This window comes from Berghia stephanieae, chromosome 2, assembly GCF_034508935.2.
Source record: "Berghia stephanieae isolate SIO BIC M18660-M18661 chromosome 2, UCSD_Bste_1.3, whole genome shotgun sequence".
Taxonomy (NCBI): Eukaryota; Metazoa; Mollusca; class Gastropoda; order Nudibranchia; family Aeolidiidae; genus Berghia; species Berghia stephanieae.
In genome coordinates, this window is record NC_088361.1 from 55,083,981 (window position 1) to 55,106,697 (window position 22,717).

Consider the following 22,717-nt stretch of genomic DNA (forward strand, 5'->3'; position numbering starts at 1 on the left):
TGCTTAATATTATACTATTGTTTTCTTGGTTACCAATTCTTGGTATCATGTCATTGAATAAAACATACCAATATACTAATTTGGTTCATTTTTAACCCTCATAAGGTCGGTGCTCAACTTTATCCTTTTGCGAACCAAACACTTTATACGACTTCACACAAAAATGCAAAGAAATGCTATAGGGAATGAGATTAGCGGAAGAGTAGCGTCCCTTGATTGGACGTCACCCATAGTCTGTGACGTCACCGGCGGAAAAGTTATTAGAGAGAGAACGTCATAATGGTTGTGCGCATGCGCCTCTCGTCCTCGCGGACGAATCGCTTGTAGGTTATCTCAGTTTTGTAGCTTTAAATGTTATGCGGTTCCTTGATTAAGACGCTAGACTATAGGAAAGCACGCTCGGTCTAACTTGCACATCGACACGTATCACTATTTTCAAATTTTCATGATATACAGAACCTTTTTAAACTTCATAACATATCCTGAATAAATAAGAAACATTGAACAGTCTACTTATACAAGTATTTACTTTCATTAATATGACCTATCGTCTCAGAAAGTTGTTATACTATCGAGTTAGAGAAGGTGTCAAAACGAAAAAAAAAACAAAAAAAAAAAAAAAACAAAAAACAAACAAACCCAACAACCCCCCCCCCCCAAAAAAAAAAAAACAAAAACAAAAAACAAACAAACAAAAATCAAGCGTTTAGGTAAAATATCACAACTTTCGACAGCCGGATATTACGTACCAACACAAGACATTATTTGTGTCATTGAACGTATATAGACTGATTGATACAATTTTTGTGAAAATTAATGATTAAAATGGCTGTCTTAAAACTTAAAACAAAAACAAAGAGCTGAGTAACATAAAATTCGTTCCTTCTCTTAGCGTTTGCCGTTCTAAACAAATCACACGTCTATTTTGTCTTCAATAAAACAAATGAGATTAACCGAAGTGTTATATTTTTGACTACCCTATAGAATCTATTTTAGGCTTTTTAAGCCTCTCCTTACCAACTACAGGAAAATCATCACATTCGTTACGATACAACCAACCTTTTTCTCATTCCATTTTCTTTTATACATCATAATATTTAAAGGAATTGAACAGTTTTATGTAGAGCATGTGTTGTGCTAAACAAACTATGTATCGCAAGAATTTTACTGCTATTATGTCTGAGTGTTAGTTGAGATTGAAGTTAAATAAAAAATAAAAAATTGAGCTTTTATATAGCGTAATATCCACTAAATGTGCTCAAAGCGCTTTACTAGAGGTCCCTGGTCAACAGCAACATTTAACATGTAGGGCGGGACATAACGCCTGTTAGGCGCTATTACAATTTTTCGGACAAAGACAACGCTGTTTACGGCCGGGTACTCATTTTACACCTGAGTTCGGTGAGAGAATGTGAATAAAGAGCCTTTCCAAGGACTCGACTGCGCCGAGCGCGAGGCTCGAACCCAGGACCTTCCGATCCGAAAGCGAGTGTCATACCACTAGACCACATAGCCGTTGTGGGGGAAATCCTGAAAATGGCTGGTAAGAAGAGGGTTAAACAACCATACATGATACCGTTTTACGGCGATGGGTCACAAATGTCCCTGTCTGCTCTAGTCAATCGTGTAAGTAACTCTTAGCAGCATCGACAGTCAGGAAATCAGTTAGAATACTATGACATCAACTCCAAGGATTTGCTCAGACGTAATCTTCGATCTAAGGTTGTTGTTTTTTTTTTTTGTTTTTTTTTCCAATATCAGTGACGTGAATATCAATTAGAAATGAAAAAAGAAATCTTATGTATTAGCAGTAGAGCCAAAGTGTATTAGTCACCGTTCAAACGTAGACGGTATAATGTGTTTACAGTCTCTGGAAAAGGAGTTCGTATATTTCTATCAAAGTAAGTAAAAAAAAAATATGGGAAAATTGATTGATATAATTATCGAGATTGATAATAAGGAAGAACCATTGAGAGCACTTAAATATCCATTTGAAATTATAGAAAGTTAAAGAAAAACATGGCATTCATCCACATTTATACGGGTGATGCACTAAGGGCTCCACATTTTATATATCCGAATTGCTAAAGTCGTACATATTATACAAAGGGTTTATAGTCTTTATAGGGTTGTATAAGTTTGACTTTATAATAATGGAGACCCAAACATATTCCGCTTGGTCTCGCGCGAGCTCCTACGTTTCTCGTTTTGGTGTAATTTTTTCCAACTGTGAGGCATTTATCACATAAAATATAGCATATGAGGGAAAATGAACAGCTTCAAAAAAGAATAAAATACTTAAAATGGGACGTTTCAGACTCAAACCGTTATCTAGCCAATAACGAGAATAATTAAATATTGTTCTTTATAAGGTGTTTTATTTCTTTTTGTTCAATACAGTATACAGCTTGGTAGTTATTCTCATTTTCCATTTAACTAGTTATTGCCGTACTTTGGAAAAAAAATGGTATATAAAACTTGGCCAGCAAACCGGTCCTTCAAATATCTATCGATTTAAATGATCCTCATCTTGGCAAAAACTCTCAAACCTGGGACGGCCAATTTTTTATATAAGTGTTTTTCCAGAGTACGGCAGTTAACTGGTTAATATCACACATGACTTGAATGTGAAAAAAAGATGGCTGTGATGTAAAACATTTATCTGCAAGAAAAAAAAAACAAACCTTTAAGATAATATCACTATTGAAATGATAATTTAAAATGAGTTTATTGAAGGATTGAATATTGATCATGGAAGGAGTGGAATCAAAAATAGGCGAGGTAAACATAGATAATTATTTTTCTATTGACAGGGGGGAGGGGTGTTTTTCTTGTTATATTATTAAGAGTTATTTTGGGGAAAAAATGTCGGACGCATCGCTGATAATGTGAAATGTTATATTCTGGTATCACCGTGTTTGCTCTCTGTCGAATCGTGTTTTAGTGATTTATCGTCTATCGTGACCTTAAGCACTTTACAGTATTACTTCACTTTAAACTGACCACGTTCGATTGGTGGATTGATGGTAGAATCTGTCTTTGCTAGCAATCGGGACACAGTAACGGAACAACATGAAATGGATCGCAGAGGGATTGCGTCGTCACACAAAGTCAATAAATTATCTCCCTTAAAATTGGTACCTTTAAAATGGCTAGTATTGAATAGAGCTTCACTTTGAGAGCCATCATTTTCCCTTGCTTTGGTTAACGGATGTCCATTATTTCTCACCGAGTTGGCCCCGGGCCAAACGAATGTAGAAACAAGATACGCACAAACTATAACTTGGACTGACAGTTTATGGAGGAGGCGGTTATGAGGAGTGGTCGTTATTATTTAGCCTCTTGACAATGTTGACATCTTGTAATCTTTATCGTGATGTTAGGTTATTTATTATTTGTTTATTTATCTCATCCTACCAACTAGTTCAAGTTCTAGTTTGATTTTTGTTGTTGTTGTTGTTGTTTTGTTTTTTTTTGTGTTGGCTCGTAGCAGAGAGACTGTTATTTAAACGTAATAAATCAAAATTGTATTTTCGCTCCCATAAATTCTGTTTCTCAACGGAAGTAGTGGAGATATGTCGTACGAGAACAAGCTCATTACTTTTTTTTAGGTTCGACCGACAGAAATTGTGTTTTTATATCATGAATTAGACACTTATTCTAAATAGATTAATAAGAGATGAAATAAATACATGGATAAATGAATAAATAAGCAAACAAGTAAATAAATAGAAAAATAAATAAAATACACGAATGAGTAAATTACGATGTCAAACTAATGTCAAACTAATTTGATAGATAGGATTTCAGTTAATTTTGTTGTCGTTTAAAAGCGTGGTTCAGAAAACTGTGTCCTACTGTGTGAAGAAGTAAAAAACAAAAAATTAGGACATAATTCGTGACCTCATAATGCTTCCTGTTACCCACTTCCAAATCTAAAGATAAAGTAAAATCAATACATATGAACTCCATTGATCATCTCTAACATTCTTTTTTTTAAAAAATACTCAATAAATAAGCCTTACGACCGAATGTGTAAGCAACCGAATGTGTCGTGTGTTTCACACCATTCTATTTTTATTCCAATATTAAAAGTGAACCTCCAGAGACATTAGACCCATGGAGCCGGAGAACTTATCCCAGTTTCTGTGGCGTAAAATGGACAGTAGCTAATGCTTGCTACTCTTTTGGATAGGGTCGGTCTTCAGCAAAGGTCTTCCACCAGATATAATGGACTCAATTATTCAATCATTGCATCTACTCATCCACCAAAACGATGCCGGTCCCTTTGCTTGTGAGACATGTGTTCTTTAATTGGGCTACAGACGTCCCCATGAAAAAATGAAAAAGTGAAATATTTTCCCTCATTTATTCTTTCTTTTTTTTTTTGTCCAATATTTTTAAAGAAGAAGACATAACTCAAATTACAAAAAAATAAATAAATAAAAAAGAAAAAAGATGAGACAACGCGAAGAAATGACAAATAAGCCAATTAAAGCGGAATCCCGTCTTTATAAGTGTTCCTTGCTCACTCCGATAACAGATTGATCAAGTAAATTATAGAACAACAATAACGATAATTATAGAAATCCGATTATAAAGGATTTAACGAACCGTTACAATTGACAAATCTGTTTTAAGTGGAATGCACCTCTCAGATGGTGACGATGCCTTGCCAATTATGACGAACCTCATAATTGGATAAATATATTGTATCTTGTTTGCTTTTGGATAAAAAAAAATGATAAAAATTAGTTTACCTGCTTTGATAAATTGGTTCCGTTTTGTTTCATTTTATAATCTGTCTCTCTCTTTCGCGCCCTCTCTTTCTCTCTCTCTCTCTCTCTCTCTCTCTCTCTCTCTCTCTCTATCTTTCTCTCTCTCTTTATCTCTCAATATCTCTCTCTCACTTTCTTTCTATCTCTCTCAATCTCTCTCAACCTCTGTATCTCTCAATCTCTCTCAATCGCTCTCTGTCTATCTCTCTCATCTCTCTCTCTCTCTCTCTCTCTCTCTCTCTAGCTCTATCTCTATCCTTTATCTCCTGCAAACAAGGCAGAGTTCTATTCTGGTATTGTTTCTAAGGCATTTTGCTTTACTTTCATCTTGTCCTTTTTCACTACTTCGTCATCTTTTTACGTTACTTCTTCAATTGAAATTTCTGACTCTCCGTCGTTTTATTCCCTTCATCCTTTACGGCCACTCTCTCTCTCTCGCTCTCTATCTCTCTCTTTCGTTCTTCCTATCTGTCTCTATCTCTCTCTATTTCTATCTCCATCTTGCCATCTATTTATCTGTCTATCCCTCTCTCTCTCTCTCTCTCTCTCTCTCTCTCTCCATCTCCCTCCTCCTCCTCCTCATTCCCATCCTCCACCCTCTCCTACTTCTTCTACTTCATCATCATGGTCATCATCATCATCATCATCATCATCATCATCATCATCATCATCATCATCTTCTTCTTCTTCTTCTTCTTCTTCTTCTTCTTCTTCTTCTTCTTCTTATTATTATTATTATTATTATTATTATTATTATTATTATTATTATTATTATTATTATTCTATCTGTCTCTTCGCACAATACATTTTTTACTGTAACACCAGTTTGACCAGTCTATTTATTGGATTACCCTTTATTGTATTCATTATGTTATCATTTCCTTTGAAGTCAGCTTCCCATTCACCCATGCTCCTTGATAACCTCATAATATGCAGTTAAAGAGAGCTCCATATTGTTTTTCCACAGCAGGAAAGAAAAATAAGAATAGGAAAAGGAAAAAGGACAGGTACAAAATTACAGGTAAGTAATAACCACGTCATACTTAGCTGATTACCTGGAATTATTGGATTCTCAACCAATCGTTATAAGGGTGATTTCTCTCTGTCTCCTCTTCCTTCTCTCTCTCTCTCTCTCTCTCTCTCTCTCTCTCTCTCTCGTCGTTCTCTCTATCTCTTTCTCTGTGTGAATATGTTATTGTTTGTGTGTGGTAACGAATATGTCAGAAAGAGTGAAAACGAGAAGGACTAAAAGACAAGATAAGAAAGAAAGAGAAAGAAAAAAAGAAAGAAAGAACGAAAGAGTGAGAGAGAGAGAGAGAGAGAGAGAGATAGATAGATAGAGAGAGAGAGAGAGAGAGAGAGAGAGAGAGAGAGAGAGAGAGAGAGAGAGAGTTGTTGGTGATATCAAAACAGTTTATCCCTGAAAGACATAAAGAACATGTTCTAGTATAGAATTGATATAATATGACTATTGATCATTATCGTTATTTATGTATGTTGTTTTCACGCTTTGGTTCTTTCATATATAATGTTCTCGTTACTGCTCCTCTGTGTGTTATTCTCATTATCATCAAGCATCATCATTGTCGGCGGCACCGGCGGCTACAAAATAAATGCAGCAGTATTGTCATCACCAGTTTTACCATTATAAAAAAGATACATCACCATCATCATCATCATCATCATCATCATCATCATCATCATCATCATCATCATCATCATCATCATCATCATCACCATTGCCATAATCATCATCATCATCATCATCATAATCATCATCATAATCATCATCATCATCATCATCATCATTGCCATCATCATCATCATCATCCTCAACATCATCACCACCACCATGATTATATCACTCTCATCATCACTATCATCAACATCATCATCACCATCAACATTGCTTTAATTTATAAGTTGATAACTATGTATCATATTATGTTTAAAGCTACCTTATAATTTTCCAATGCAGCTATTAGCCCTTTATAAATATGCATATTACGCTTTTTAAGCTTTGTCAAGTTTGCTTCACATGTTGTTTTTGATGTCTTCCTTTTGTTTTAGATTCTTATAATAAATTGTAAGAAACTATTAAATTGGACATTCTTTCACTATGAGCATAAAATCACCTTAGCATTCTTACGCAATTCAAGGGTTAACGCTCATCAACTATGGAGGGTAAGAAAAATGATTAAAAACCCAATAGGCATAAATGAATTAATTTTTTTTAAGTTTGAGAGAACTGAAGATTTTATAAGTAAGGAAAGAAAGCAAACGAGATCCATGAAATGTTTTACTAAAGATGAATGTGTATATTTCTAGTATCGTTTAATAACTATGTGTATAAAAGATAATATCATTTAATTGTTTATTTATGTTTAATAGTAATTAAGAACAAAAGGAAAGTCGTAATCGAGTAAACGATTATTAACCATCAATGTTGAGAGAAAACAACCCACATTTATTAAAATATTTTATCCAGCAGATCATAACACACGTTAAAAGGCATCAAATATGACATCTTAATATACCAATTTGATTGAAGAAACAACACTTTGATATTTATAATTTTGTTTTCACATGACAAGACAATTATGTGATCGTCATAGATAATCCCAATGAGAGAATTTATTTTGATTTTCTATCAGCAATACCGTTGTTCTTCATGGCATGCCTTTTCGTATTTGGAGGCAATTCTAAAGAAAGAAAATAATATTTTTTTCACTACCCCCCCCCCCCCCCCCCCATTATGTCGTACATAGGGAGGTGGTAAAGAGGGGACGACGTCTATAATATGTAGAAAACTAAGACTAACACACGTGGTAAATTAGAACACGTTTATAATGGTAATGGATGTTTGCGCTTCTACGTCACCATTAGTGTATAGAATAAAAAGAAGTGCAAATACATTATAAAAATATAGAAAATGCAAACTAAAAATAAAACCAAAAAAAAAGCAAAAACTAGAATACCAACAAAAAAAAAATAACAACAAAAAAATTAAAAGACAAAACAAAACAACAAAAAAAAAAAAAGAAAAAAAAAAAAAAAAAAAATAGAAACACGTCATACCTGGCTCTCTAAATAGTTCCACTTGCCAGAATATCCAAGATGATTATAACTATATAAACCATATCAGAGAACTTAATCAGTTGACCTTTCAATAATCGACAACCCCATCCCCCACCCTCCTCACCCTTTCCTTCCCTGTTCTTCTTTGAAAGAAGATGATGTGATTTATTGAATGTGAAATATATAAAAAAAATAATTGGCATCAACGGCAAAACACCGCCCTTAAAGATGAGCTGTGATAATTTAGAAAAATCTTAATTAATTTGAACAGGATAAGTGATTAATTTTTGTATCATCTGAAACGAACCTCTCTCACAACATAATTTTCCATTAAATTTTCCAATGGAAATAATATGGCTATGAGACCTCCCTTGCATTGAATTCTCTTTTAGATTATATGTACGTGATCTTTCTTTAATACAAATGTTGCTGACCTGTTTTTAGTATCCAGGAATACCCAAAGAGCTCGCTGTTCTAACAAAAGAAATAATATAAAGATAAATATAGCCGGCATTCACATTATATTCATTAATGCTTATAAGGTATGAGTTTTAGGCATAAATGCATTATTGTAGATACATACGATAATATATATAGCATAACCACAACCCAAATGGATTTAAATTTGGGCAGTTAAGGTTTTTGTTTCTTTCATTCCAACTTTTAGACCCTGCATCCGGCAGTGAATGGAACCCGTCAAGACAACTGCCCGACAATTTCTCTCCTTCCCGGGGGATCAACATAACTGGTCGCACCTATGTAGAGAAGGACCATAAGCTTCGTCTTGTCTGCAATGCCACAAGCATCAATAATGGCCATCCCTTACACGACCTCGACTGGTTCTTTAATGGCCAAAAGCTGACAACTGATGTCAAGAAAAAGGTGGGGATCGAATGACTTGTCATTTTGCAAAAATAAAAAAACGTGTTTCGAGATTATATTATAAAAAAGTTAATTTGCTATCAAAAGCTAGTTGGATTTAATGTAATATTGATACCGGGGAACATAAAATGGAACCCTCTCCAATTGGGAAATCAGGACAAAATAAAATTTATCGCATTAGTTTGGACAAAGTTGCCGGCTAATCGTGACAAATTCATCTCAGCTTGATATTAATATTGACGACTGTATCGTAATTCTAACCAATTTTCAAAATGTCATATGGACAATGCAAACAGAGCAGAAACGTCCAACCAAAAGTTGTCACTGAACATACCGCCACGATATGTTCTCAACACATGTATTCTTTGGGTGAATTATTTCGAGGTACGTTACACAACCTTTCGAATTTGTATAGTAAGATAAATGGAGGATAAATTACTCTTATAAAAGATACAAAACAAAGTAAACGACGTTTCGGCCTTTGGCCTACTTCAGGTAAACAAGAAAAGGAAATATGTTATATTACATTGCCATAGCTAAAACATGAGAGAGAGAGAGAGAGAGAGAGAGAGAGAGAGAGAGAGAGAGAGAGAGAGAGAGAGAGAGAGAGAGGAGGGGGGGGGGGGCGAAGAAAGAGAGAGACTGAGAAAGTGTGAGAACGGGAGAGGAAGATAGGGTTTCAAAATTATATTTACAAGAAAGGAAAGAGATAATAAAAAAATAAAAGAACAAAACTAGGTTGATCTAACTGGGTAAATAGGTAAAACATATAATCAAAATAACGTAAACTTAACTTTTGAATTGTTACTGATTCTCCTCGAATAATTAAAAGTTTTTAAAACGTGCCTCACAAATTTACATTTTTTTTTTTTAAAAACTAAAAAATTATTCTATTTACTTTGCATTTCCGATGAAAGTCAATTAAATCGATCGATTTGTGAACGAACAGTTTCCTGACCAAATATTTAGATTCGTGTCAACTGATTAAATTCAAGTTTTGTTGAATTATTGCTGAATTAAAAGGACTGATAACAAATTAAAATTTATGCCACTTATTGTCCAATCATTGCGATGTAGACCGGGCTAGGGAAAATGTTTGGCCGCATAAAAATAAGAAATACATCCCTTGGATTCGAACTAAGTTAGTTTGTGTGTGTTTTAAGTTGCGATTGGTCTAAATGCCCACAAGCTATAGAAGCCAGGGATAACCCATTGAGTCATCGAGTGAATGTTGTTAGCTCGGCCTACCTAGTTGTTATATAGGAATAAAACAACAGTCAGGAACAAAAAATAGGGCAAGGATCAATGCCGTCACGCCAAGTGCAGTCATGTGATCGATGGTAGAAATGTAATGAATGAATGGTTAACACCTCTCGTAGTGCTGACTAGAGGGAAATAATTACGAGATGGGGTTGCCACACAATGTATTTTTTTTTCTGCAGGCAAAATGAAATAATAAGCTATTTATCTCTTCGAGCCTTTAAGCTGCCATTTTGTATACCTACCAATCATATATATTTATATATATATATATATATATATATATATATATATATATATATTATATATATATACAGTGGCGGTTCTAGCCTATTTACAGTGGTTGGGCAAAGATGATCCGGTCATATATATATATATATATATATATATATATATATATATATATATATATATATATATATATTATTTATTTATTTATTTATTTATTTTAATTATAATTTTTTTTTCACCTTTAAAAAAATATTTCAACCACAAATAATCACATTCACAATGAAATGACAATACCAGTAGATTTTAATTATTCCAAACGTAATCAAAAAATAATCACGAAAGAGAATACAACTAAAAACTAAAGCGACGAGACATAATGCGACAACACCTTGACAATAGAAGTCCATTTCGTTCACTCGAAAAACTAAAGAGATGCTTTAATCCCTCAACGGCGAGATTAATATTTCTGTTACATTACTGGTTTTCAGTAGTATGTAGTAACCTTAAAGTTTTCATCGAGAAGCAACAACAGCGATATGACTCGAGTTTCATTCAGAGCTGAAATTGCATCATTTTTACTGCTGTCTTGGTGGTTAGAATGATTGTGCCGGTGGTGGTAGTGGTTGGAATAGTGGTAGCGGTGGTGGTGGTGGTGGAGGAGGAGGAGGAAGACGAGGCGGTGAGGGAGGATGTAATTATGATAGTGGTTTTGGTGGTGCTGTTGGTTAGAATGATAGTTGTGGAGACGATTGTTGTACTTGTTGTTAATATTGTTGTTGTTGTTGTTGTTGTTGTTGTTGTTGTTGTTGTTGTTGTTATGATGATGATGATGATGATGATGATGATGATGATGATGATGATGATGATGATGATGATGATGATGACAACCACGATGTCGTCGACAATGATGGTTACCACCATACGATATTACAAAGTTTATTTAATCTTAGGCTTTCGCCAATAATTCACACAATACAATTAAGACAAAAGAATGTTATCAATCTCTCCTCATGCATTCGTTATACTATCACAATAACGACCGTGTTATCTTTACTCCTTCCCAATGCTATCTATACAACAGTGCTATGCTCCTTCCCCAACCAACCCCTAGCTTCCCGCCTCTTCGTCGCGAACTATCTTATGTATGTATTAGCTTCAGGACGGGCAAGTACGGAATCTGCCCACCCTTCCTTTAAACGTCTTTATTTCCTCTATAACTTAGAATTCAACTCTCTCCTTACTCAGAAGAGTATTTCTCGTATACTAATTCAATTGTTGAGAAAACCAAAATGGTGGTTGTATTAATATTTATTTAGTCGTGACTTTTGAATAAAATGTTTTGTTTTATTAGAGGAAATACAATAGAAAATTACATTGTTTTGCAAAATTATTTAGTCTGGCAATAAAAATACAGCGGTAATTACTTTAAGAATAATAAAAAAAAAGAACTAACAAATTAATTTGTTAAAAAACAAAAACAAAAAAACAACAAAAAACAAATAAGAAAACAATTTAAATAAATGAGTTTTGAGAAGTACTTAAAGAAAACGAGAAAAAAAAAGAAATAATTTAAATGGATAAACAAATATATAAAAACAACACAAATTAATACTAAATTGATATAATATTAGTAAGTTAATAAATTTAATTCAATACTGGAACCTTCCCAAAGTCATTACATCAATGGTACCAGCACAAGTAAGGCAATAAATAAGAAAAAGTTCGTTTGCCAAAAGCTCTATTCAGTGTTCACTGGTTATTAAGGTGGGCTCATTTGAATTAGCCCGACCTAGTACTAGAGAGGCCAGACAGTAAAAATCGGAGTTAGTTCACCGTCAGGCGACGTGACGATGAGATGACGATGTGGGCGGAGTGGAGTGGTTGGGGAGGGGAGGGGGGGGGTTGATAAAAAGAACAGGAGCGTATCCTGGTTTATGCATTACGGGGTGCATGGTCATTCGCAATCTATCAAAAATACACACAAATTGATTTCAGTACGAAGTATCAAGTTTAAGTAGTAACTTTTGAAATTATCTAATTTAGATTAGATTATTTCGGACCTGGTAATACAGCGTATAACTTGAAAAAAACAGGCTGGTATTTGCCCACCCTGCCCATTATTACCAGCCGTCCCTGTATATATATATATATATATATATATATATATATATATATATATATATATATATATATATATATACAATGATATATATATATATATATATAAGATTGGTTTATAAGGATCTTATATTTATATATATATATATATATATACTGATGGCGAACCCGCAATAATGAGGATAAATAAAAGCTATCACGATCAAGACGAATCATTTAAGTCGTCAACGAACAAAATCGGCCCGGTAATAAAGTATGTAAGTATATTTAAATGAATCTGGTAACTGGGCGGCCAGATGACGATGTGCAACGTCAATGACCGATTGTAATGACCTGGCAGATTTTATATATTATCAAATACAGATCATTTTGCCTTAGCAAATTTTCTAAACAATCACTGAGTCAACAGGTGATAGAATTACTCTCAATTTTTAAAAAATGGTTTGCAAGCTTCTGGCATATCAAACTGGAAAAAAATCGTTAAAAAAAGTTTAGATTTGCTAGTAGTTCTGTACTCGCTGGCGAAAATTAAACATGGGCTGTACTAAACAATGTTGACATAAATCTCTATGTTAAAAAAGATTTTATATCGTATAGTATAGTATTGTTTAAGAGCTTATAGATTCTAAAAACCTTTAAATGCTCTGTGTAACTTTCATGCATAGATACAATTTATCAAAACTATATAAACAACATTCAATGTTAAATACTAATATTGAGTATTAAATATAAAAATACACAGATAAGTGTTATAGTCAATATTCGTAGCATAATTATCTCCATTTACATTCACTTGGCATGTCCAACTTTATACATTTGAGCGTTTGAAATAATTGATATACAAATGTCATGTGACATTTTTCATCAAAATTAAATATTATGTTGATCAGTTCTTTATCAAGACATGAAGTGAGTAGGAAAGTGCCAGAAGATAACAGAGATTAAAATCTTCACGGCGGCGATGTGGGTTCGAACCCGCGACCTTACTGGTACGATAACTCCGCCTGGATGGGGATATCGTGATTATCTTTTGAGCGCTATCCACGACCCCCAAAAAGTCGTTTCAAACTCTATTTCTATCTTGAGCCACTCTCCCCGTCTTCTGACACTTTCCTACTCACTTCATGTCTTGTTACTATCAACATAAGTGCCTGCTCCACTCACTTTTCTATGTTCTTTATCAATGACATTCTTAAAATATTAATTGAATTTGCAGTTTTTGTCTCAAACTTTAGATTATTCCAAATTCCCACAATTCTTTGAATAAGGTTATATATCTTAAACTTATCTCCCCTAGTGTTTGTAATATGTGAATAATAACTAAAATCTTTATAATCCATATTGTAAGAAACATGCACGAGTCCATACATCTGAATAAGATCACCTCTTATTGTACGATATTTTAGTGAAGACAAATTTAGATACTTTAATCTTTATAAATAAGATAGATGTCGAAATGCCAGGCAAATATCTAGCATCGTGACTTTAAACGTTCTCAATGTTAATAGACTGTTAACAGCTTAAATACTATTTACATACTCTAGACAAGATCTTATATTCATATGTATGTCTTCTGTCTTGAATTAATATATATATATATATACTTTGATATAGGGAAGAAAGAAAATGCATATGAACATTTTTTACTCTTATTTCTTCAGATAAGAATAGAGAAAAGGGTATCTTTAATGGATAAAACAATCCACAGTTTCCTTGAGATAGAATCAGCGGACATGGACAACGCTGGCGTGTACATCTGTCGGACATCGGCCCTGCAGATCACCTCAGCCCGGGTGGATGTGCTCAACGGTACGAAATTCTGTACGTGATAACATTAAACACTTACAACACACACCACAAACACACATTGCTGTGATGTCACTGGTTTATGTGCTCACCTCCCGCATCGTTGTAACTTCCGTGTATATGTCGTATGTAGTTTCTGGACTTGGATGTGAGGAAAGATAAGATAAGTAGCTAGAGATTGAGTCTCTAGGAGAGGTATGCCTAGACGTTCTTTGATACTCGAAGTATCTGATGTATCTTTTTGTTTCTTGCGTTAATATATTTCGTTTCCATAAATTGTTGAGATGTATTGTAATCTAATATGTTTTTCTTTTTCTGTTTACTTCTTTTAAAAAAACAGATTATCGGATATTAAAAATTAAAAATATAAACTCTATGGTTTTTCAACAAGTATAACGATTCCAATTTGAAATGTTTGTTTTAATTATATATGTTCTTAATGCACCGTATTATTGTATATTCAAAACAAAAGCTTCCCCCCAGCTTGAAAGTCAAAATGCATTTTATATTCTGGTTATATACTTACCATTTGGCGCTTTAAAAGTTCATAGTATATTTAATGTTATTTGTTGTTCCTCATTTCTTCCCTTCCTCACCCCCCCCCTCCTTTTTTTGAACCGTGCTTTAAATATTGCCACTGTATATTTCTATTTTGTTGTCTCTTTCTAGTCCACTTAAATATGTCATTTTTACTATTTATGACTTGCTCCTCTTTCAACCATTTAACTGCCCTACTCTGGAAAAAAACGTATTAAAATCTTTTCAGAAAACTCGTCGTGCTATTATCAACCGATTTAAATGACCCTCATCTTGGTAAAAACTCTCAAACCTGGATTCTTTGCAAGGCCCCAGGTTTGAGAGTTTTTGCCAAGATGTGGGTCATTTAAATCGATCGAAATTTGAAGGACGAATTTTTTAGAGAAATTTTTCAATACAATTTTTCCCATATTACGGCAGTTAACTTGTTAAAGGGTGCAATATCTTTATGATGTATGGTTACAAACTGTTTCTAGAATTTTTAAAAAGCTGACATTGCGTTTCTTAATTATGTTATATTTTTTTTCTCAGAACCTCTTGCTTAACAATGACAAGTTGACAGTTGTCGTAATTTATCGATATTTGACAACAAATAATGTTTGGTCTAAATAGGAATAAATACATATACTGCATTATACATCAGATAGTGTGAATGCAAAAGTGGTCAACCTATTCTTTGGAGAAAATGTTGTTTTATAATTACTTTTTCTCTCGCTTTCTTTTCGACTTAATATATTTTTTCCTTTCCATTTCTACGTATCTTTCCACTCAATTTCCTGTTATTGTACATTGTCATGCAAAGGCCACCGGGTTGTAAATTTAATTAAACCGGCCCAAATTCCAACGACAATAAAATGTGTATAATATGTAACTCGTCAAAACAGTTAATAGGTTGGGAGAAAATGAAAAATGAATGAACAACCAGAGATATTATATTTTTACAATGGAATCCATATAATTCAACAATCTGAAGGTCAACCTGTTTAAGGTCAATCTTGTACGGTTGTGTGGTCTTTGTGGTATGGCAATGACATTCGGATCGAGTCCCGCTCTGTGTGGTCCTTGGATTGAAGGCTATTTACTCACATTCTCTCACCGTACTCAGGTATAAAATAAGAAACTGGTCGTTAACAGTGTTGCCACTGTTGGAAAAAAAATGTAATATCCCCTTACATGTGTCATCCTACACGCGTTGTGTTGCTGTTGGATAGGGATCCGTTGTAAAGCGCTTTGAGCACTTTTAGTGGATTTTTCTGTATATAAATGCTATTTTTATTTAGTTTGTTTTGATTTTTTTTTGGTTCATTATCTAAGATGTTGGATAAGTCAACTTTGCTTAAAATCTACCAATTTTTTGACGATGTTGGCGGCTATATCAGATTCCACCTGTATTATATTTCATTGATTTTTCACAGAGAAAACAGATTTTTAAAGATCAAAAAACGAAATTTCATTTTTCTGAATATGTTCATGTTATATCCTCCTTTTGTCATCTGGTACATCGCCTCGTAATACCAGATATAGATGGCGAGGTCACATAAATAAAATTATATCCATAACGCAAGTGCCAAACTGATTGATTTTGTTTTACCATATATATATATATATATATATATATATATATATATATATATATATATATATATATATATATTCTTTGCAAATCACTAATCATATAACATATTTTGCTAATGGCTCTCCTTTCCTCCAAGTCTCAATCTAATTTTGTTCCTAACACATTGTGACTAACCAAAAGTTGTTTTTTTTTGCTTTTGTTTCACATCCCGCATAGCTACGAGTATTCTTGCTTATTTTCAAATGTCCTCGACATATTATCTACATTCAACCATTTTGTCTGAAGTAGAAATATTTTATATTTAGTCATCCACTGCTTATATGCAGTGGTAAAAATAACCGCATGAATGTCAAGATTAAAATATAACGTTTATTTAATATTTTTAAGAAATCTAGGTCATTTAATACTTCATGTGGTTTTACACAACTATTCTTTAGTTTCGAAAAGAATGAAATGCAAATTAATTTAAATACTTATTTGGTTGTCAACAGTAGATCTACGTTGAATTTATTTTTTGTTCAATTAAAGAATTAGCAAATTGGCAATAAGCCTTTAAAAGGTCCATATAAGAAAAAAATGAATTTATACCCTAATGATTACATTTTAAAAAACAACATGCACAGCATGAAACGTTTCGAAGAAAGTTCATCCATTGTGGGGCGCACGGTGGTCGAGTGAACCAGAATGTCCTGAGATCAAGCACTGCTTCAGGAACTTTTACTTATTTTCATTGGGCAAGATTATTAACTTCCAATTTGCTCACTTTGGACAGTATTGGTGATTCCTGTCGAAATCAGATGTTTGATGGATTATCTATATTCTTTCATGGGATATTCAGGCGACAGTGTCCACGCAAGGATATAATTTATTTTCATTGTCCATCATATTCATAGATGATACTTGAGTCTCTCAAGAAAACCTCATAGTTTATAATTAAAACATTTAAACTTCAATCTGCAGTCGAAATCGGACTCTTTCCCTCGACCTCCCTTTCCCATCAAATCACAAGATCTTTCATTCATGATTCCATTTTTTGTGCTTTTTGCTTACTGGCTTCAAGTGCTTTTATAATATTTTCATCTATGTTGTTCACATAATCATATGTAACCCATCGCATTTAAAAGGTATCATGTCGGGATGTTTTAGATGTAAAAAGCGAATTTATCACCAGAAATAAGAGACTTGTGCCAACCTTCTTTATTTTATTAAGATAAGAGATAAATTATCAAACAAAACCTAAAAAGTAACAAATCTGATTTCTATCACTTTTACTATTAAATTCACTCTTTTTTGTTCATCCCCACATAATATTTGATCGAAATATTGGGTAACATATGGCTATCGCAATTAAATTTAAAGAACCATTTTTTAAAATCCCACAGCCTTCAAAAATGTTTTAGATTAAGACTTTTGAGATACTGTGGTCATCATATCGTATTGACTTAGTAAGAATAAAAGTCTAGTAAAAAAGTAAATAGCGTTTTGTTATTACACGGTAGTCACCATTTAAAATAAGGCACGTTCCTAGAACAGTGGCTTCAACCATAGTGGGATCTTTAAAGTGCCTCCTCAAAGAGTGACTTGCCCGTGGACTCTTCACAACAAGGAACTAAGATAGCGTACTCAAATTTGGAATGTAAATTTACCAGACATTAAGAGGAATAACTACGCATCAAAAGTAGGAGTAGAATGGTACCTCTGAATTAGAATTAAATGTCGTGGATCGAATCCAAATTATGGTCATTCGATGCAAATTTTCTCTCATTGACAAGTTGAATGACTGAAATTTCTTTTTCAAAAACTGGTGATAGAATCCAAGATATCCCTTCGAAAAAAAATCGAGCGTAAGACCCGTGCCAGAAATACTATTCTGAGAAAAAAAAACATGTTTAAAAACAAACAAAAAATTATTTAAGTTTTGTTTATTCTTCTTTAACTCGTTCTCTCCAATAAAATGTGCATGTAATTATGTTTCTCCCCTGGATTTATATGATATCTGTCCGACAATGATATTGGTATTGCACAAAGTTATCCATCTTCTTTTTCAATTTGAAACAATTTTTCAATTTGTATTTTGTATGCATTTGTGTCTCTATCATAAGGTCTCTTTGAAAGTGGTTATTGTGTTATTTCAAATTGTAACTATAATATATATATATATATATATATATATATATATATATATATATATATATATATATATATATATATATTTATATATATATATATATATATATATATATATATATATATATATATATATATATACATTCTACAATAATGATATAATTGACAAAGTTTCTTTCTATCTTTCTTCGTTGCAGCTGGCACAGTCAACGTCAAACGAAGTAAGTACAGTTGGGTATTTATTGCTTTAGGACAATTTACTATTTTAAAAGAAAATATATTATTAAAACTGTTAAATAATGCTTGCCGTATGTTAAATGAAAACTGTAGTATTGATAACAAGTTAGGACTGACTACTAGAAAGGGGTATAACTGTGTCGACATAATAATTAACTATATACGTATATTTTTAATATACAATGAAGTGTTGTAAGTTGCTCTTTCAATTACTAGAAAATGTTGGAGATTTTCTTTTGCTTTCTTGTTTGTTTGCTTTTTGTTTTGTTTTTTGGTTTAAAACCTGTCAATTTACCTATTTTTCACACAATGACGTCCTTAATTTACAATACCTTGAAAATGCCAATTTCTGTATTCTTCATTTCATCCTTTGTTAACTTCTTGCTTTGTCTTTTTTTTTTGTTTGAAGAGAGGGGGGGGGGGGGGTTAAATATTTAAAATGAATGCTAGATGTTATTGCTCAGAGCAGTCAAATGTTATCCCATTAAAAAACGAAATAACAATAAAACATTTCAAAATAGCAACATTAGAATCAAATGGTAATCAAAACAAAAATTGATTATATACACACTAAAAACAAAAAATATAAAAAACACGCCGACCTCCAAAAGATATCCTTTTGGAAAAAACACGTACCATCCTTATCTATATATTCATCAACAAATCAATGGTATTTCACTTAAAAAGTAACAACAAGAAATACACAACCTCTTTCTGTTTATCAAAGAGGCCATCTTCATTCGGTGGTCAACACCTAACAGGAAATGAATCTCCTATCTTTTCTGGAAAGACAGTGTTGTCTGAGATGCCAACCCTTCCGTCGTACTCAAATCAAAACACGGGTCCTCGATAGCTCAGTTGGTAGAGCACTCGCTTGTACACGCAAAGGGATGAGATTAATCCCCGGCAAAGTCGACATTTTTTTCTTACCCCCCCCCCCCCCCCTTTCCACCCATCGGTGATGGGAAGTTGGGTCTGTTAGATCTGGCTAAAGTACTATGCAATAGACTAGCGTTCTATCTTTAGGGTAGAAAGCAACCACTATTGTCCGTTTTACGCTATTTAAAACTGGATAAAACGCCGGCTTCATGGGCCTTGGAGGACTACTATTAAAACCACTTTTTAAATCTCGGCCAAGTAAAATAACCATTAACTCATCAAACAGGTCAATGTATAGCCTCAGATTTAAGACTTTTTTGAAAGTTGAGAGTCATTTTGATAATGTATATTATTTGAAGGTAATCTTTCTGAGAAATAATTTTAACAGTGATGTGCCGGATTGCGGTAGACATGAGTTGCTAAAACGTTGGTGATTGAGCGTCTGTCACATTTCAACAACAACAACAACAACAACAACAACAACAACAACAACAACAAAAGTCATTCAGTTAAAGGCGTGACAAAACAAAAAATCCCGCATGTTATTTATTTGGTCGGTCAGGACTCATGGTCGGTAAGGGAAAGAACGACTCTATATTAAAAACACCCAACAAAATAACAGTTTTAAACAGAGAGCCAATTGTAAAAAATGCAAATGAAATTTTTAAACGATATTTTTGATGTCTTAAATAGTCAGTGTGTGTGACCTGAGTGGAACTTACAAATTGGATTTAATATAAACGTCACTTGTTACTTACATTACTATTTTATTGTAATTGATCTGGCTACGTGATTATATACGAGAATGTGAGGAATGAAATAGTTTTATGTCTAGATATGATTTTATATGCAACATGATATCATTTCAGAAGACGTCAGTGTAGGAAGAAAATACGAGTAGGTTTAAATTATAGCATCGGTTTTATCGCTGTTTAGTTTTAATTTGTTTTCGTCCATCCAATTATTTGAAATGCCTTGTCTATTCTCATAAATCATTGGACGGCGATTGTTTCAGCTGAACGACATAATTGCAGTCACCAGTGTATGATATTCTATGTCGAACTGTTTTTTAACTGCTTGCAGTACCCACGAGTTGAGAAAAAAGCAGAATACCATGTTGAAAATGGACGCTTGGAGACAATCTTTAAAGGGGCGTATTTAACAACAATAGAGAAGATAGATTGGATGATTCTACCAATTATTATCTAATGACCCAGTAACACCTTGGTTAACGCCGATAAATCAACGCATTTAATGATTATTTAATGTTATTTCATATTGAAATGAAACTGGCTTAGAAACATTGGTGTCGAACAAAATTAATTTGTCCAACTCTCAATATCTTCAAAATATAAGTAGGATTTACACAGACTTAAGGCAATATAAACCGATTGTAAAGAAAATAAAAGAATGTTATCAAATTAAGGAACAGTATAAATTAAACATCCAGATTTCATTGATATGCATTTAGATAAAAACTCACAGCATCCACCAGTCAGATAAACCATACCTAACAACAAAAATATGTGTCATCTTGAACGTTTCTAGCCTGATTTATATAATTTGGTAAGAATTAATCATTAAAATGGATGTCTAAAACCAATTACAAAAAGCTGAGTGACATCATTTCCGTTCCGTCTATATTTTTCTTAGAACATGTCCTATGTTGTATGATCTGTCATGTAATTGTTTCATTACAAATTGCATTTTAAAAAAAGATAAAGAAAAAGTGTTCTGCATTTCTAATGTCCTTTTTTGTATAAAACGGATGCTTGAACACTAGAGTAACCCAAGTGTGACAAATCGATGTCGAGACTCGAGTGGAACCAGACTAACACTCGAGTTTTAAAACAGTAAACAATTTAAACATTGTTACAGAGTATCAAAGAAAAAACCCCCAGCTTATATCACAAAATACGACCAAACACAATCACAAAGACAAACACACACACACACACACGCACACACACTCACACAAGGACACAGACATACACGACATCTGTTAAGAGAACCCAGAATTAATGGATTTGAACCCGACTGATTTAGCTGTAAGTTGAAAACGCTGCTGTATTGATTGTATTAATTGTAAAGACCGTTTCATGACCAAAAATATTCATCTTGCAGATTTTTGACTCTGTGAAAAGGAATGCAGATAATAACATTCATAAAATGTTTGTTTATTGAACACTTAAAAGTGTTCCGCCATAGCTATTTAAGAATTATATATATAAATATATATATATATATATATATATATATATATATATATATATATATATATATTATTATTATTATTATTATTTAAAATATTTACCACAATGTTTGAGACAGTCTACATTAATGTTTCAGGCTTAATTTGCCATCGTCAGGACTGAGTTGTTTTGTTATATATATTGATGCTTTGTGTTTGGATAAAATATTCAAAACATCGACCAGTCAAAGTAAACATACCAAGAAACAAACATTTGTATAACATTTAAAGTGTATCGTCTAATTGATATGATTTAATGAGAACTAATCACTAATAGGGGATTTCAAAATGATAACAAAGAGCTTAGTGACGTCAACGTTATTCCTTCTATAAATTTTACGATATCATACATCATCTCTGATAATGGCAAATTTTTGGGAATTATAGAATAGATAAAAGAATTGACGAGAGATGTTATGACATCCTCTATTCCTTATTTTGTACGCAATTGAAAAACTCTAACGCTAGATTTGTTAAGAGATGATAAATGGACGTCTAGACACAGCCTCTGATACCAGACAACACTCGACGTTTAAGAGAGCAAACATTCTGAATTGGTTGATCAATTTAACAAACAAAAACAAAACCATAGATCAATAAATAACAAACAAAAAAAAAAAGCCGAAGTCAAACAGATAAACGAGCAGAAGGGTGGATGGATTCATCAATTCATCAGATAGGGTGTGCGAGCGTGAATGATTGACGACAACTGATAAAATAGACGTGAATAAAAACTTGTTATTGACAAATAGAATTGATGGATTGATAAATTGCAATCAATTTCCCCCATCGTACCCTACATATTTCCCACAAGATCTAGACGGCTTATTATCTCCTCACTCATCTCCTCGCATTAGGATCAAAGACGTAAAGCCCCCCCCCCCCCTTTCCAACTCCCTCAAGTCACAATCTTATCGTACTTGTATTTTATCCATCTCTTTCTCTCCTTCAATTTTT

The 22,717-nt window shown here is 33.1% G+C and overlaps 1 protein-coding gene across 16 annotated transcripts in view; it reads left to right on the forward strand.

Annotated features, from left to right (window-relative positions):
• Nucleotides 1–22,717, forward strand: part of LOC144965175 (zwei Ig domain protein zig-8-like) — a 254,589-nt gene that overhangs the window by 207,931 nt on the left and 23,941 nt on the right. For 6 of the 16 annotated variants that reach the window (XM_078900230.1, XM_078900228.1, XM_078900232.1 and 3 more), the window contains 4 exons: nt 5,749–5,799; nt 8,524–8,738; nt 14,009–14,168; nt 18,591–18,614. In XM_078900230.1, coding sequence (XP_078756356.1) covers nt 5,749–5,799; nt 8,524–8,738; nt 14,009–14,168; nt 18,591–18,614 — 450 coding nt within the window. Of the gene's footprint in view, nt 1–5,745; nt 5,800–8,523; nt 8,739–14,008; nt 14,169–18,590; nt 18,615–22,717 lie in introns of all 16 variants that reach the window. The other 10 variants (XM_078900236.1, XM_078900235.1, XM_078900239.1 and 7 more) reach the window with 3 other exon arrangements.